Consider the following 18,129-nt stretch of genomic DNA (forward strand, 5'->3'; position numbering starts at 1 on the left):
CTCATGATTTCGCGTAAAACTTTTATGAAATATATTTATTACAGTAGAATAGAAATAGAGAAGCTGATATATATATAACAAGTGTAATATATAGAAAAAATAACTTTCTCCGCCAGTGATTAAAACCAAAATAATATTTTATTGCTCGACTAACTGGCACAATATAAAAAAGTATGCACTACGTTTCGGTTTAATGATTATTATTTATTTATTTATTATATTACACAACGCGCTCTATCGTTCCTAATTTTCAAACCGCACTTAAAAAGGGCACAAACCTCGAGCCAAAACGTAGTGCATACTTTTTTATATTGTGCCAGTTAGTCGAGCAATAAAAGTGTAATATATATTTGTAATAATTATTAAAACTGATTTTATATTTTATATATTTTTATTTTAGTTGTAATTTATAATTCATACATCTTTCCCATTCACGCATGTATATTGCACATATGTATTGCGTTATACATAAATAATATTAATCTTAAGAGAATACACGCAAGAGATAAGAATATATCAGTGTGTTTTCAGATTTTACAGATATTTGACCAGCATTTGTTAGATGTAATCTGAGCATGTATATATATATATATATATTGCTTTATTCATTGCTGCATGTTATATATTCAATTATATTCATTATAAACTCATATTTGTTTGTCATTCGCGCTGGATCTTATTTTGCCATATCTGACAAGTTGTTAACCCGTCATATTTTTAGGGGTAGTAGTAGTGGTGGTGGTGGTTGGGCAGCAACTGCGATCATAATCGCAGCAACAGTTTGGGAAAAGATAGCTCAGTAACGGACAATGATAAAGGAGATCCTCGAAAAATCCTGGTACGCAAGTCTATAAGTAAAAATAAAATATATGCTCAACACATAATGCAAATTGGAAAATATAATAATAAATATTTAAGATATATACAGTTTCTCACTGACCGAATGTTTCTGAATACAGTTTCAAACTGATCGAATGTAGTGCACAACAATTAACTACAACTAATTGAGATGAAAAAAGCAAGCGACGGTTTTTCAATATCAATATAACAATAAAAACAAACAAGTATCTATAATCTTGCTACATATATCTTCGTTTACGAATTTTCAAAAGAAATTCATAATAACGGTACGATTTGATTAGTTTCGTGTGAGTCACTTTATATATATATATATACAATACTATATAATTAAATTAATTTTAGAGTAATTTATTATTTTGTCTATAAAGAGAAATAAAAGATCTAGTTTCTGTATCAATACTTACAGCCTCTTGGATCATGACGAAAGTCATGGCAACGAGTAGACACAATACTGCACGCATGTTTAAATTTACTGCTGCGCTCAGCTCGATTTCTGGTGCTATGGTACAAAGCTATGTTGCTAGAGCATTTTTATACCGAGCTTATGAATATTGACCTATTTCTCATCATTGATATCGGATAATACGCTTTTGTATTGCCACTTGTCTTGCAGTTATGCTTTGTGGCAATTAGGTACTGACAATTCTATAAAAGATCGAACTATTACGCACTTTTTCAAGTGTGCAGCGTCGGTGGCAAAATTGTCTCGCATTCGTAAGGATGTCAAACTAACATATATATACGCGCATAAGTGTAGATGTATAAAATACAGATCAAACAGACACAAAACACGCGCCCTTCACCTATAAAATTACAGGCGTTCTTACCGCGTTTCAAACTGTTGCTCGTATAGATTATTCACAAGAATAGCTAATATTTTGCATCAATATTATTCGTCGGAATATTGTTTTCTCTTATACAGACAGTCAATATTTAAGTTGTTTAATCATTGAGAGATCAGAGAAATATGTCTTTGATGTAGAATAGGAGGTACCTACTATTGAATCATTTTGTAAAATCAATTATTACATCTATGTTAACGTTACATTTTGCTGGATTAGATGTTCGATTAATGTGAACTTTGCGCTCTTATTATAATGACATATTGAATTATGATGTTAGAGAAGATAAGAAAGTGACGAGAAAATAACCGTCGATAATACAACTTATTAGAGATACTTTACTTATAAGAGATACTATTATAAGAGATACTTTGTTACACGGATAATAACATTTCTTTATGACATAATGGATTTAAATGTCAGAACTCTAATGAATCACATTTAATTACGGGCTATTTTAGATGTATCATGAAAAAGTGCAACTCGGCTACTGTATACAAATTATACTGACGTCTTTTTTTCCCTACAAATCAAGCGGAAGAAAACGATGCTCGATCATCTATTATCGTTAGCATTTCATTCAGTGACAGTCGGTCGACCGACTACTGCCGCTGACTATGAAAGCTGTGTAAACTTGCCGAACAAACAAACGTTATACGGTTGTTCAATAGCGTCTCCGTAATGTCATGACGCATACGTTGCCCAGCGCATAAGATAAAGTGCATATATTTTACGGAGCAACGGCTGCATTTTTCATTCTCCAAGAAAAAAATCGATATTGAGTCTTCATCAGGAGAGCTCTCCCTTGTGTGTGCCCCCTCCTCTCCCTCTCTCTCTCTCTCTCTCTCTCTCTCTCTCTCTCTCTCTTCTCTTCTCTTCTCTTTTTAATATAATCTAATATTCTTTTACCAGAGAAAAATTCCAGAGCAGCTCTAGTTGCAGCTTTTACATACATTCAACGTCCCGCCAAAAACATGATGACATATTATTTAATCACGATAATATCCATTGGATCACATATCGCTCCGGTAAATAACATTTCTAATCATATTCTCAAAATTTAAATAAATCAGACAAATGTTTCTTTTTAATATCTAAAATTGAAATACGAAACTAAAGATTTAGCAAGCGCGGTATCTTAAGACATTTCTTTTTATTTGGACAGTTTCTCCACACACTTGTAGAGAAAATTTACTGCGTGACCGTCAATTTCAGCTTCGCGTATCGGCTCGCTTATCAAAGTAGGTAGCGCTTCGTAGCATCGGAAATAGATAGAAAATAGTCGGCCAATATTTACTACGACGCTTTGACTGTCGTTCCAGCCATGCCAGCGGCATTTCGCGAATCGATTCGTCTCGATCGGGACTCCCGTTACCGTATTCTACCGAGGAGGAGAATTTCACACCGGAAGCGATGTACAATCGTCGCGACGCCGGCGGGTCGTGTGCCGTGGGGGGAGGGCAGGGAGAGATGGAGAGGCGTCGCGGAGCGGTGCGGGCGCGGTGGATGGAGAAGCGGTAGACGCTCGCGACGACATGGAAGGTGAATTTGGGCGCGGGAGAGATCACGAGCGGAGTGAAAAATGAAGGTACGAAACGGGGAATCGCACGCGGGGGGGAAGCTTGACGCATTGCGGCGGGGAAATATGGGTCGTCCCGATTATGTCGGGACGAGCACCGCGCCGGAATCTGACAGTGGCAGAGTGACGCCGCAAAACCTCATACATCTCGTGTATAACTAATGTCCGCATATATCACCTCTTCGTCTCCTGTGTGTATTTCCTTTCTTTTTTTTTCCTCTCGCGGAGCAATGCATGCCACGCGTGCGCTCCGCTCCAGCGGTGGTTCGCTCCTCCTCGTGCGTTCGAGCGCGATGGAACCTGTCCGTTTCATTCAAATGCAACGCGGAAAACGCGCGCGCCGTGCGCTCCAGCACGCTTCGGGCGGTATAGACTTCATGGAAGATATAGGACGCGCGAGAGATGATACATTACCTTCTGCGGCCCCCGCTTCGCTTCCCCGATCGCACGCTCCGTGTCATTGTTTTTGAAAATCGTTTCCTCTTATTTGCAAATTAGTCGTACTCTCGGATATTTATAGGCGGCTCGCTTCGAAATGATTTCTTTGAAAATGCCGTCACTTGGTGTGAGAAATAATTGATGCATTAAAAACTACTGTGACTTTCCTGAGTGCCTTCAATGCTGTTTCCCATTGTTTATCGTGTCGTAATGACGGGAAATAGATATAAGAATATATAAACAAATTATTAGAAAATTGGCATTGTTTCCTTCATTTTATTATATAATATTTGGTCACTTCATCCTGCGATATTTGATTCACAATGATGGATGTTCGTCTAATTCTACGTGTCATTCTTCAATTTATTTTTGCAAATTGATAGACAAATTTCAATTACGCTTTAACCTTTAAATAATTTAATGTAATAAATCAGACGAGTCAACTGAAATTCAACGTCCTTGCCTCGTTGAACCAGCTCGATGTCTTTTCGTAGTAGGTGGTCCGAACAGTGGATGAAAATTAAAGAATAAAAGAGGGCATCGTGCTCGTTAGCACGATGGGTGAACCTGCTTCAACCTGCAACCGGCAGTTAATTGGTGTTCGGTCGGCGAGGAATACCGGTCTTTGACAGGTCTGTCTCGAGGAGCGGCAGTCTGAGGGTTGTGTTTACATTGTGGACAAAGTCAGCTAGCAAGGCCCGAAATGCCTGGTACAATGCGAAGTAGCGGCTGCATGGAGTGTCCTGGATCCTTTGCGGTCCGATCCCGTTTTCAAGCGCCAGCGTCGTTGTGCTAATCGACCACCGCGATCGTCACCATTGTTCTCATCGTGCCCGAAAGTCCTTTTGCGTTCTTAATCGGCGCAAAACGTCGTGCATCCAAACGTTCTACGTTTCGAGCACCTACCGATTTTTTTTCTTTTTTTTTCGTCTTTTCACATCTCTCCTTTTTCTCTGTCTCCTTCTCCCGGACGCGACGGCGACGTATCCATTTTTACTGGTGCTCGAAGCTTTGCGTTTTCTCGAGTGGATTCCCCGCTTCTCCCATCTCAACCTGCCATATTCCTCTAGCAGGTATGCGCGCGAGCATTCACCCCGGTACGAATGCAGGTGTGCGCTGGGCCGAATAAGCCCAGAAGAGGCGCGAGGATGATGGCAACTCGTGCGTCTCCAAGCTTCGTCGACGTCGTTGTCGTCGTCGCCGTCGTCATCGTTGTCGTTGTGTCGTCGTCGTCACGAGACTGCCGCGGCAACCACTTCCGTCTGCGCGCTTCTCGTTTCTACGAACGTTTCGTCACGCCTGTCACATGCTTACCGCACGAAAGAGACCGCGGGTCTGGTAAAAATATTGTGATGGTCGCGGCGACGTCGTTATTGTCCACCGCTCTGTGTTCGCCGCTACCTATCGGGCGGCGAACGATGCAAAAACGTATGCGGTTTGCACCGTAAAGAAAGCATGACATACGGCGTGGTATAGCATTATGTTAAAAAAATTCCAATGTTGAATAAGATACATTATGTAAAAGTATAATATTTAAGGTAAACATTGTAAAATACTTGTTGATGTGCAAGTCTCGACTTTGTTTCACGATAACGCGTTACGCAAGTTATTGCGATATCGTAGAATGACCTACATAGACCCATTATCGCAGACGAAGATGCTTACGCGGCATTTAAATACTGACTGCTCCGTTTATAACTCAAGTTTTATTGAGATTAATAATTTGAGGAGGTTGGTTGCTGTCGCGTTGCGGGGCAGACGACGGGACAGCGGAAAGCCTATAGGTGTGTTTTCGTCGCGTGAAATATAAACGAGTTTTAGCAAACAAATATATGGAATGCATTCAATTAGCTGTTTCTTAAGGTTTTAAATCGTTGTTTGTATAATTGAAACCCAAATACCTTATTATCAACGTTGAAATGTGGCAATATGCTGTTTTACAATTTCTTAATAACTATGTAGACAAATCATTTCAGTCTTCGTAAAAGTTCTTCCTAAATATGTAAAGAATATAATCTATTATTTATTATATGTATCTGCGATGGGGTCACACTCCTAATGTATAAATTAGATATGCATGCACTAATGTCTCGATAATGCACAGCTTATGAATATTATTTGCACCTTTCATTAAATTCTTATCATTTTTAATATGCTTTCGAGAGTTACATTACAGGTGTTGTAACATTTTTGCTATGTCGCCTGTGTATAAGAGAAAGATAAGAGTATAACTTTAATAATTAATTACTCGACAACCATGCAGACAATTGTCTTCAACGTTGGCATAGACGACAGATTCCCAGACAAATATCCTCCATAAATTTGTATATCATAATTTGAAAATCCTCCATAAACTAATTCTTATCACTTTGACTTGAGCAACACCATCCTCCTTAAATATACAATAAAATATTAGATAGGTCAGTTTAATTTTTTATCTATTATAGTTGAGAATCGTACGCGAGAATATCTTATCATCAAGTATGTAGATAACAGTAACATTTGCTAATGTTTGTTATCTGTGTTAAGTACATAAATAATCTATTATTTATTATATGTATCTGCGATGGTCACACTCTAATGTATAAATTAGATATGCGTGCACTAATGTCTCGATAATGCACAGCTTATGAATATTATTTAATATCTTTAATCTATATATCTACATACTTTTTTTTTCCTCTTTCTCTCTGTCTCTCTCTCTTTCTCTCCCCTTCCTTTTTCTTACATCTTATTACATATGATTATTTGCTTTGTATGATAAGCATCGGTTCACCTGGCAGAGACTATCTTTCACAAATGTAGACATGATAACACATTAACTTACAATAAATGCATTGTTGATACTCGCGGTAGGAAATCGCACGCATACAATATTTCCGCGGGGATATTCAGTGTGGATTTCGCATAAATTTTATTTTTGCTATACAAAAGTGAGCTATATATGTAAATATAAATATTAATATAAAATTATTTATATATCAACACGTTTATATATATATTTATCTTTACACATATGCATGTTATAATATGCAGGAAGATGATATCGTGGCAATATTATTATGTGTGTAATGTACCTAGCTTATCTCGAATTGGTTGACGGAAAAAGATGACACGTGTACTGAATATAATTCGGGGGGCGTTACTATATGTTAAGTGCACAGATATCCAAGACTGCGGGTTGTGGTCGGCGGGGAGTCCTAGGCTACGCTGCCGGAACGTTTCTCATCCGTTTGGACATGGGCTCACCAGGGAGACCCCATTATCTTCAGCCCATAAACATTAAGCGGCGTCTCGCCGACGAATGTCCGTTAAGAATGCTATCGTGTGCCACCGCGTATCGCGGCGAGAGAAGAGACTCGAATTTCGATGTTGGCGGCCTACCGAGATAATGGTTGGGACATTCACATTGGATATCGCGCGAGTAAGACCTTGCCATCGCCGCGTCGAGCCGTTAACGGAGACGAAACTGTCGTCTGTGCTTGTATAATCAATGCAGGCGCGTTTGGTTTTAACTATCGCCGGAGAAACGCGGCATGAATAACGGCAGATACCGCCGTGAAAACCGGTTTTAGAGAATGATCTCGTCGACTGCGACTGGTGGTGCCTTCGCTTTCAAGGAATCGTTTTTAAAAAGAAATGTACAACCTTGAGAGAGTATATAAAAAAGTTAAATAAATCAAGTGCAAATGATTATATTACTTCTTTTTCGCTGTGTTATTTCAATAATTATTCACACCGTTGCTGCCTTTAGTAGTAAAAAACAAGCTTTATCTACTGAATCTCTTTAATGATCGTGTAATTGCATTAAACTGCAAATTGTAACGTACATGTATAGAATACTATAATAACAGATAAAAAAAAAAATCAAAGTTATTCTATGTAATGACTCAGCAAATATAAGGCAGTGTTGTTTCACATTATGGAATCACCACTTATGTGCAAATTACTGAAAGTTAAAACGCAGCCGCTTCCATAGTTTAGTTTAGTGCTCGTGTGACCGCCGGACAACTCGTGTCGTACCGTCTTTCGTAACGCCATTCACACATCGGATTATATACCTAGTTCCGCTGACTGCATACGTCATTCAAGCATAATTTGCTGACGCGTTTATATATATCTTGTTATTATCTTTTCTCTGTTGGTGTTAAGAACTTATCGAGTATGCACGTGGAGTGAATATACGTGTTTTGAAACTATCCCATGATATATTTATGGATCTTTTTTTAATTTAAAGACAAGGAGAGAAAGACTTTAACGTAAGTATTAAAAATAAATTGACAGATTTCGATACATTTTTATTAAAAACATAATTTTTTTATTTATATAAGTTTTAAATATAAGGTGGAGGGGGAATAATTCAGAATATCGTGCAGACGTCAAATAAATGCTGTAAATTGCAATTTCACAGTATCAATTTCAAAAAAATCGAAATTTATACCTTAATTGATAAGTATTAAGTACAAAAAAAGCACGGATTTATATAATATCTACTTTTCAAAGTTCAAAATATCGTGAACCCGTACAGAGAATTGCATCGTGATATGAAAAACTTGAGCAAGAACGATATCTCATTTAGTAAACATCTAGTGTTAAAATTGGAATCGAAATCGGGGACTGGGTTGCTTAAATACGACATTGAAAATAAATTAAACTTGCCTGATATATCCGTTATTTAAAACATACGGAAGGAATAATTGCGAAAATATCTGTTTTTATACATCGTAGAGCACGAACGTTTCGAAATTGTTTTGTTCTACGTGGCAACATTATCGTTGTATATAATAGTCGGCTTACACATAGATACACGTCTGCCTCGTTGTTGCGCGAGACACTGCCGTCTCTCTTGATACGCGCGACCGTTATCGTTCGGCAAAGGGAATAACATATTTATTAGCGGAATTGAGTAAGGCAGTGAAGCCTCGAACCGTATTGACTTTACAAGTGAATGACAGTGTGCTTTTCGCTCTGCGGCGCGTAATCTCGCGTCGATATAGGAATGCTCAGCGCCGAGACACAAATCCAGAAAGATATTCGGCGTGGAGAAGGACTTTTGGGTATCTCGTGCATGGGTGCCGGCGTCTCATCGTCGGCGATATAATTCGATAGTCGTCCTCGAGCAGTTGAACGTGCGCGCGAGCGAGCAGCGAGACTGAATTGGTGATTATATCGATACGGAAACAAACGACGAAAACGGCGACACTGGCGCAACGATTTGAAACGTGATGGTCATCAATGTCATCGATTCATTAACCGAGGTCACATTGAATATTCAGAACAATGGGTAAGGAAATATTTCCTGTCATAAATTAACATTTATATAATAATAGTCAAGGATAACCATTTTATTATCTTCTACTTTGCAAGGCATATATTTATGCATTTTATATGTATATATAATAGACGTTTATATCTAATGTAACGTAATTTTTCTACATTTAAACGATAAATTTTACTGCCTTGTCATGATTCTCCTTGAATGCTTGATATCGTTAGTGTAAAAGAGATTTAATTTAAACCATAGTTATAAACTTACGTGCAAAAATAGATTTTTAGTATTTTCGATTTGGCGCATTGAATGAAGTGTAAAAATAATACATATTCATTGTTTCTCTTGCTTCTCTTTCTCTCACTTTCTCTCACTTTCTCTCACATTTCGGCACGTACTCATCGTGTAATAGTAAATTGTAATTTACTAAATTGCATCTTATAGGTTAAACAAACTTAATCTTTAATACATATTATTTTACATATCTTTTTTAATCTTGATTTTAGAGATACGCGTACGATACTTGTTCGCTGTAATGCTATGCATCGCGAACATGATCATTTATGGTCTGAAAGTGAATATCGCGACGGCTATTATTGGTATGGTGAAGAAAAAACCGGGTGTACCAGATTGGTCGGATGAGTGTCCGGAATTTGATGTTCCTGGGAATACCGCCACCGATATCGACGGTCCATTCGATTGGACGGCAAGCCAGCAAGGTTTGGTTATTAGTATATATTTTGCCGGATATCTCATCGGCATGTTTCCATCGGGATATTTGGCGGATCGGTAAGTGACTATTCCATTTATAAATTCTATATTTATAATTCTCAGGATAAATATATATTATATATCTCGATAAATTGTGGCAATGAAATTTATCGGTGCAGGTTCAACACGAAGTACGTATTGTTAATATGCGTGCTGGCAAATGGAATCTTAACGATGTTGGTGCCGATCGCAGCGAGCGAGCTGTACGTGCTATACGTCGTGAGATTTTTGACCGGTCTCGTGAGCGCGGCGAATCTTCCTATAGTAAACGTTCTTCTGGGAACATGGGTCGTATACGAGGAGAAAAGCACGTGGGTCGGCATCATATACGCCGGAACGTCGCTCGGCACCGTGATATCTATTCTTACCTCCGGATTGATATTAAATTACGTTGGCTGGGAGGCTATTTTTTACATCCACGGAACGTTACCGTTGATCTGGTGCGTCGTTTTTTATATATTTTTCGCCGATTGTCCGGAAGAGCAAAAGTATATAACGGAGCAGGAAAGATCGTTCATCGTGAACTCGTACGGTCATCGTGCGCCCGGCTCCTCAGAGATGAAGATCCCGTGGAAAAGTATATTTTCATCGGTACCATTCTTGGCTCTGCTCGTCACGAATACCTTAGGAAACTTCTGTTGGTATTTCTTGCTCACCCAGTTGCCGCTTTACATGAACAAGATATTGCGATACAATATCACATCGGTGAGTGCGAAATAGGGATAATAACATGTGTAATTTCTTTTATATTTCTTCACTATATATATAGTGTCATAGAGACGTAACTACGTACTACGTATTTCAAATTAATATATATATATATATATATATATATATATATATATATATATGTTAAATCCAAAAGATATTACGAGCGGAATAATATTATGGATAAAATAATATTTTGCATTTTCGTATATAGTAATATTATTTTATTCTGTATGTTCTGTATGACGTGCGTAGCTATGTGAAATATATCTCAACTCTTTGTGTAAATTTTTCCTGAAATACTTTACAGAATGCCGTTATCGTTTGCACGCCGTATCTCGTGAACGCCTTCACTAATCCACTAATCGGTAGGGTTTTAGATTGGGGGCGGAAAAAGGGATTCTGGTCGCAGACGGTTGCACGTAAAATTGCGGTTTTTATAAGTATGTATTTGAGATGGAATTCACCCCATAATAGTATAGCTCTATGAATATAGATATTCGTCGTTATATAGAAATATAAATCACATTTATAACAGATTAAGAGTAGTTCCGTAAAAAAACAGGATTTTTGTGTTCATAAAGAAAATCATAAAAATACTGTATTATTTTTACCGATGGTACGCGTAACTATATTATGGTACATTCTCTTTTAATTAATAAATAAAATAAGTAGCATTTCTTTCTCTTTTTTTTTTAACTTCAGCAATCCATAACATTAGCGAATGTAATAGCACAACTTAAAGAACTAAATTTAAATTATATCTACAATTTACATATTAATGAAAAATGGATGAAGTATTGTTTGCAAATGTTTTCTACGTGACCCTTATGGCCGGCCGAAATTTCGAATAATGCACGTGACATTGTAATTTCTGTTACTATTTCTAATAGCAATACACGTAACATATTTCTGTAACATTTATATCAAATTATAATTGATATGAATCAACTGTATTATGCATATCGTACTGATTGTTATACTTTTTAATATTATATACATAGATTTAAATATATATCTGAATAATTTGTCTGTTATTTATATTAAATTTGTATTAAATTAAATAAGTTCAGTTACATAACAGAGATTTTTGATATATTTATTGTATAATATATATTTAATATATTTTTCTTTCCAGGCACTATACCACCTAGCATTTTCCTCGTTATAATCGCGTACATTGGTTGCGATCGTTTGACATCGACCGTGCTGCTAACTCTAAGCATAGTAGTCTGTGGTGCTATATTCGTTGGCCATCTTTGTAATCAGAACGATCTGGCTCCGAATTACGCAGGAATCCTCATGGGCATTACAAATACTCCAGGCACTATTTCTGCCTTCATTTTACCACCAATAGTTGGTGCTCTCGTAGCGGAAGGAGTGAGTTGAACACTTAATGCATGATCAAACAAAAAAAAAGAAAGAAAGAAATGTCTGTTAAGAGCCACGTGACGTGATTACCAATTTCCTAAATTTTTAATAAGTCGTGCACAGAGATTCTACTTTCTTGAAGTTTTACGAAAGGTGAAACGACTTTAACCCGAGATAAGAAAGTTAAGCCGATATTCGCTCTAAAGAGGCACTGAATCCTAATTGCGTAATCAACTGCGAAGTGAACTTTATTGTGACATAAGATCTTTAAAATGAGAAATTTAATATTATGTTATTCGCTTGTCAAAATGTCCGAAGTAATTTTGTAACATATTAAATTTTATAGTTTGTTTTAAAAAGTACTAAAAATAACGTTTTCACATTGATGTGTCGTTTACTGTCTTCATGTTCAACCATGTCTTCTCTGACAGCATACTATAGCGCGTTGGAGGATCGCATTTTGGATTACCATCGTCGCCCAGGTTGTCGCTTTCTTGGTATTTGCGGCCTTCGGATCAGCCAAAATTCAACCGTGGAATTATCCGGTACCGGATGTTGAAAATTGGGACGTCGACGAAGGACAAACGCAACAAGAGCAGCGAGAACAAGAAACGAAGACTTAAATTGAGACCACCTTTGAATAGTTCTTATTAACAAATCAAAAGAAGCATATTTTTTTTACGAGAATCTTACAAGAATCTATCACGCCTATTGCATAGACAAGAAATGTTATTTAGATAAATTGTCAATAGGTACGATGAAATAATTTATCATAAAATGAAATCAAGACGTTTGCGATTGTTATATAAAACATTCCTTATATTTATATTAAATCAACTTTCTTTTTATATTTTGATATCTCTTATTATGAACCATTTTTTATGAATCTATCGAGATAGCGGATGTAATACTTAATTATATCACTTTATATGTTATACATATACAATATATCTATATATGTTGACAATATCTTGCAAAATATATTTCAAGCAAAAATTTTGTTGATAATATGCATTGTAGCATATTATTAATATCTAAGTTTTAGCTGCCTTATACGGGCGATAATTTTACAAAATATAGATTGTATAGTACATACATGTATATGCACATATTTATTTAGCACCTAATTCGGGAAAAAAGACAAGAGATCTTAAACAAAATTGCGAAAATGTGAATTATTTTGTACGCCTGCTTGACGATCTCAACGACATGCCAAAGTTCGCGAAAGTCTCAAGAGTGCCACTACTTGACGTCTTGACGTGTCAAGGTTTACTTACACTAAGATAACTAGGATTGCGGGACCACCCTAATGACGGGTAACCAATTAGGGGCCACCTGGTACAAAAATTCTCCTTATCCCAATTAGATCGCTACGTCGCAAGACATAGCCAGTCGGCGCGAGACGGACGAGAAGGAAACAAGATGACAGCACGAAAGGGCCGTGCCAACACCAGCAGCGATGAATATTTACGGCGGTTGAAATATTACGTTTGTAATCTATTTCCAGCCTACAGTCGCACGCTTCGACGATGCCGTGATGGGACGCGAGCGGTAACTGCTTTCCTCTCGCTAAACCATTTCCTCCTTCCTTTAAGCATTACTGACAACCTCGATATAGAGACCTGTGCGGTTCCGAATGAGAGAATATTGAGACCCTTCTGCTTCTTCGAGAATTCTTTAAAAATTTCATTAGAAAAAATCGAAGGGAACGAGATGGGTATTATACGCACGTTCGGCGCTATCAGATTTTATTTTCTTTCAATCTAGAAAATATATTGGTAGTCATATTAGAAAATTTAAAAATTTAGAAATTACCTTTTCCCTGACTAATATCATCTTTATATTTCAAATTTTAATCTAGCTTTTTTTTTAGATTATAAATCACGTCTCAATATACCCAAGAAAATAATATGTAACGTATTGTTACGAGACAATTGTCATAACATTTTTTTATATAGTAATTCTTTCGAATTTATTAATCACAAAATTGGTTGTATCTTCCGATAAGGCAAGCATGAGTGGCAAGAGAATCGTTTGGACTTAATATTCTGGTAAACTTTGTTGAAGGGATGGGCCGATACGCGAGAGCCAAAGCTTCTCTTCATTGTGTTTACTAATTCATGAGATGAATAACTTAAGGATAGGCGCTCACGGTATGAATAATGCTTATTCGTCTTCTTAACCCCTTGAGCAGGTGACCTGTTCCCTCTATCGATGTTTATGCGCGGTCCAAACCCGGTCGACCGATCGTTTCGATCATTACTGACGTGGGAAAACACCTGCCACCGTTTAAGACGCCTAATGCTGTGTTGATCGATGCAGATTTCTTTCAGAATGCCATTCCGCTCGAAACTTACGATTAATATTCGTCAATAATTATCTGATCGTACGTAGTCTAAACAAAGTATCTGCGTCGACTAATTTCGGAAAAAGTCGACTATCTTCTGTACTTATAAACTTTATTTCAAGCTGGATTTTAGTTTGGTATTATATATAGATCAACGTGTGAAGAAATTAGCCGAATTAATCTGAATATCCTCGCGTTTAGTGCAAAACGCTCTGAAATCGTTAAGATCCAAGTACGATTCATATATTCTTATTATGATGAATGTTTTCTATTTTCCCGACTTTTAACGTATAACTATAGCAACTTATACCGAAACCGATTCGTCCGGAATTGGTTGTCCGAAAAGTCGGCAGACGCGGCAGCTAATTTACATTGTCCAATATTTTAGAAAGATTAATCGATGCATACGGTATAGACGATCCGAGCACAACGGCGACGAGTCAGTGAAAAATTCCCTCCGTTTCCGAGTTATCTGTCAAAATGGCGATTAATCAAGCGGTAATTATAAGTTCCGAGGATCTTTCGTCGGGCCGTCGTCTCGTTTGCTTAGAGAAGCACGTAGTCCGTAGTTGCGGGTCGCTCGACAGAGGCGGTTAATCAATCCTGGAGCTCGTTACAGTCGGGCACTCCGGTACTTGAAGTGGCGTTAACGCATCCGGAGCGCCACTAAAATGTCAGGAATTGTTAATCTACCCCGTCGCGCGCGCGCGCGCGCGCACACACACAAACACATACACACATACACATGCTTAACGCACGCTTGATAACACACTGTCGTGGGGGGAGGGAGAAGTATCACCCACCCCTCGCGCGGACGAGGTTGCCGCGAATAAACCCTTACTTTCCAGTTTCTGCCCTCTGACCTCTTCCTCTTCGCGCCACGAGCTCGCGCTTTTGCTCTTCCCGGAGAACCTTGGCAAGGAGACATTCGCCGCCAAGCAGCACCAGACCGCACCGTTATTACTAGCGATAAATCGCCACCTTTAATAAGAGCTCGCGCGACGTACGCCAGACGGAAGTCAGAAACGACGACGACGACGGTGGCGACGACCACGACTACGACTACGACGACGACGACGACGAAAGGATGGTGAATTTAAGGGGCGGATAGGGCCGAGTACACTCAATTCAAACGATATCCGTTCAATTTTACCGAATCTTCGTGGCGATGGTCGACCGTGTGCTGTTCCTTTATTGTGCGCCATCCTCTGATGGCTCGAACGATTTAATTTTGAACATCTCGCCCCGCGCGATAAATATATTTCGTATATAAAATACCTACCGGCGTTACGAAAATTTATTATAATACATTTACTGGAAGATAATATCGTAACGCCTATATTCATTATTGTATGTATACGCGCTATCAACGTGGTATAGAGTTTTCGGTGCTTGATCCGGGGAATATGGTACGCTGATGATTTATTGCCGTGCGTTTTGATTGACGTTGTAACAAGATAGTAAACGTATTTCACATGGCGCCGCGTTTTAATCCTTTTCATCCCGATATCGACGTTACGCCATTATACTGCGCGTCAAGCTTTTATCTTATAGTATCAACAAGCAATTATCAACATGTTCAAATATTTTTTGAGACCTTGGACGATATACAGCCAATCCGTTTAGCATCGGCGCTTGCAATTGTCTTTGCTTGCTTAAAAAGTTTAGTGAAGTTATGTAATAACTATTATTTATATTGTACTTTGATTATTCTCTTGGATTATAATTGGATAATTAATATCCAATCGTTTTATTTAGTGTTACGTATGTGTGCGAATAAAAATTTTTAATATTACATAAAAATGTGTATAGGATAAAATTAATACGACGATAAAATTAAATAAGCTAAAAATATAGTCGAGTTTCAGCTTTTCTAGTTTTTAATTGTGAGACAGCGTGCTATTAAATACCCGAAATGCCACGTACTTGCACTTGGCTTAATTTGCACTCAGATGTGCTTCTGCGGGCTTATTATACTGTATAATCGTTATTTGAATTTTGTCTTCGAGTATATCAGAGATATACAGAATGGAAGCTTATATTTTGAGACGTAGACAATTCAATAGTCGCTGTTTGATTACAGAACTATTGAGATTACTTGGCTGAAAGACGAAATAATTATTCACGCGAAACTTGACTTCAGATTCAAAATACCGATTAAAGCAACAACAAGAATATATATTTTACGCGAAAAGAAACGTTTTACTCTAAATAAGTCATTGAACTTGGACGACAAGCGGCATTATCGCGACATACGAGCAAAATATTTTCGCAATCCGCCTCACAAACGTGTCGACTTCATTGTGACGCTCGGATCTCGGTCCACCTTACGGTTACGTTCAGTATATCGAAATTCTTTTACGTGAACAGGAAGCGACATTAGCGAAGAAACGGTTGCACGTTTGTGAACGTGAGCTGGGTCACCTACCGGTGGTTGTTGCAAGGCAGTCGCCAGCCACGGTTCCCGCAGAGAATCAAAAGACTCTCTTTCCTTACGGCGCATCTAGCAGTATAACGCGAAGGGAAAGGAAAGGGGAGTGATTTCGCTAAGAAACTCGATACGCCAGGTTGCCAAGGGATGCGGAGGGATAACGCGGACGCGCAGCGCGGTGTGGTATAGTTCGGGAGCTCGTAACTCGGTCACCCCGTTTCCAATTGACCGGCTTCCCGTCTCGCGCCGTAGCCCGCAGTCCGACTGCATTGTATGTACGAACTTCCTGCAGATTTTAGCTGTCACCGCGTTTCATATTTTAAACGGACCGGTAACTGGCCGGGCTGAAGGGGGGAGGGGAAAGGGAGGACCGGTCCGGGACGATCGACGTGGACACGGAAAGTGGACCGCGTGAGCGCAAACCCTGCGTATAAATATGTATATTCGAAATATACACATAGGGCATAGGGCCAACGCGCGGACCTATGTCAAACCGCGCTGCAGCTTCGCGGATTCGTTGACGGGGAGCTTCAGAAGAGACCGCTTAATCGGCGGTCGTTGCCGCCGCATCGGATTTTGATTAGCGCGACCACGTCACGTTCGTCCGTTCGTTTGTCGACGGATAAAAAAATGCATGTACACGCCACGGCGCATTAACTCATACATGGCTATACGCGTGTGCATGCATACATTGTACGTACATTCTCTTGACAGTCTGAGTCCATTTAACATTTAACATTTTCCGCGTTCACGTGCACAGGCTTTCTCCGCTTTTACCTTAGTGATTTTTTAATCTCTGCTAATTTACGTGTATATATATATTTTTTTTTTCTATCCGCGTAATATGCGTCCCGTGTTTCCGATTAGATCTTCTGTAACGCATGTTACACTCGAATTTGTTATTCGAATATTTGATCAATTGCTACTTTTCACTCTTGCACTGCTTTAGCTACTGGATTATCTTTTTGTCGATGAATTCTGAGCATCAAAGAATCCGTGATGTGCTCTTTACGCATAGATTAATTTTGTGACTTTTAAAACGCGATATTATACATGCACGTCATATACTGCTGAAAAAAGCTCCTATGTTTGATGCATAATTATATCTTCGCATGAAACACACATCGCTACGTCTCTCAATCCAAAATACAGATCTCTATCAAGTTAAAAAAAAAGACCGACATCTATGTATCTAACGAATACTCTCTACATAAAAAAAAAAAACTTGCAAAAAATATTAAATAATTGAATAAAATTCGTGTTGAAACATTAATATTGTAACCCAAGTCAGCGGGTCGTAAGATAGTTGATCGCGCGAGGACATAAATTTAGTGGACACCGGGGCGAATAGCCTGTATCTCGTAATTTAATCATATCTTCACACCCCTTGAATTGCAGAGTCGACGCAGGATCCCTTCGTTTTCAAGCCGAGCTATAGAACTGGTAAAGAGCTCGAGGTTATTAGGTGCGTTCATTGTTGTGCGTTTGTACTTTATTGTTGTTTCAATTACG

General features: G+C 38.4%; 2 protein-coding genes and 2 long non-coding RNA genes across 14 annotated transcripts in view; 2 read left to right on the forward strand and 2 right to left on the reverse strand.

Annotated features, from left to right (window-relative positions):
- Nucleotides 1-3,069, forward strand: part of LOC143894024 (uncharacterized) — a 186,817-nt gene extending 183,748 nt beyond the window's left edge. For both annotated transcript variants that reach the window (XR_013255989.1, XR_013255987.1), the window contains exon 4: nucleotides 2,616-3,069. This is a non-coding gene — a long non-coding RNA (uncharacterized LOC143894024). The remainder of the gene's footprint in view (nucleotides 1-2,615) is intronic.
- Nucleotides 1-18,129, reverse strand: part of Ten-m (teneurin transmembrane protein Ten-m) — a 514,620-nt gene that overhangs the window by 396,637 nt on the left and 99,854 nt on the right. The gene's annotated exons all lie outside the window — the stretch shown is intronic.
- LOC143894025 (uncharacterized) lies at nucleotides 424-8,588 on the reverse strand. 2 transcript variants are annotated; one of them, XR_013255990.1, is made up of 5 exons: nucleotides 8,380-8,581; nucleotides 5,969-6,112; nucleotides 5,622-5,714; nucleotides 1,266-1,506; nucleotides 424-848 (listed from the first exon to the last, which is right to left on the reverse strand). It is a non-coding gene; the product is annotated as an uncharacterized LOC143894025 (long non-coding RNA). The 2 variants fall into 2 exon arrangements; XR_013255991.1 differs by lacking the exons at nucleotides 5,622-5,714; nucleotides 5,969-6,112 and having other exon boundaries at nucleotides 8,380-8,588.
- On the forward strand, nucleotides 7,697-12,934 carry LOC143894020 (sialin-like). 2 transcript variants are annotated; one of them, XM_077400017.1, is made up of 7 exons: nucleotides 7,697-7,979; nucleotides 8,718-9,004; nucleotides 9,496-9,778; nucleotides 9,880-10,465; nucleotides 10,779-10,911; nucleotides 11,607-11,848; nucleotides 12,271-12,934. In XM_077400017.1, the coding sequence occupies exons 2-7, from the start codon at nucleotides 9,001-9,003 to the stop codon at nucleotides 12,460-12,462; spliced, it is 1,440 nt and encodes a 479-aa protein (XP_077256143.1). In that variant the 5' UTR covers nucleotides 7,697-7,979; nucleotides 8,718-9,000; the 3' UTR covers nucleotides 12,463-12,934. The 2 variants fall into 2 exon arrangements, with proteins under 2 accessions (XP_077256143.1, XP_077256144.1); XM_077400018.1 differs by lacking the exon at nucleotides 7,697-7,979 and having other exon boundaries at nucleotides 8,619-9,004.

The sequence above is a fragment of the Temnothorax americanus genome, unplaced genomic scaffold (genome assembly GCF_048541705.1).
Source record: "Temnothorax americanus isolate GAGA-0224 unplaced genomic scaffold, ASM4854170v1 Scaffold13, whole genome shotgun sequence".
NCBI lineage: Eukaryota > Metazoa > Arthropoda > Insecta > Hymenoptera > Formicidae > Temnothorax > Temnothorax americanus.

Coding starts and splice junctions, on each gene's coding strand:
- LOC143894020 (XM_077400017.1), top strand. Junction 9,779..9,879: donor TCGGGATATTTGGCGGATCG/GTAAGTGACTAT, acceptor TTATCGGTGCAG/GTTCAACACGAAGTACGTAT. Junction 10,466..10,778: donor TGCGATACAATATCACATCG/GTGAGTGCGAAA, acceptor AATACTTTACAG/AATGCCGTTATCGTTTGCAC.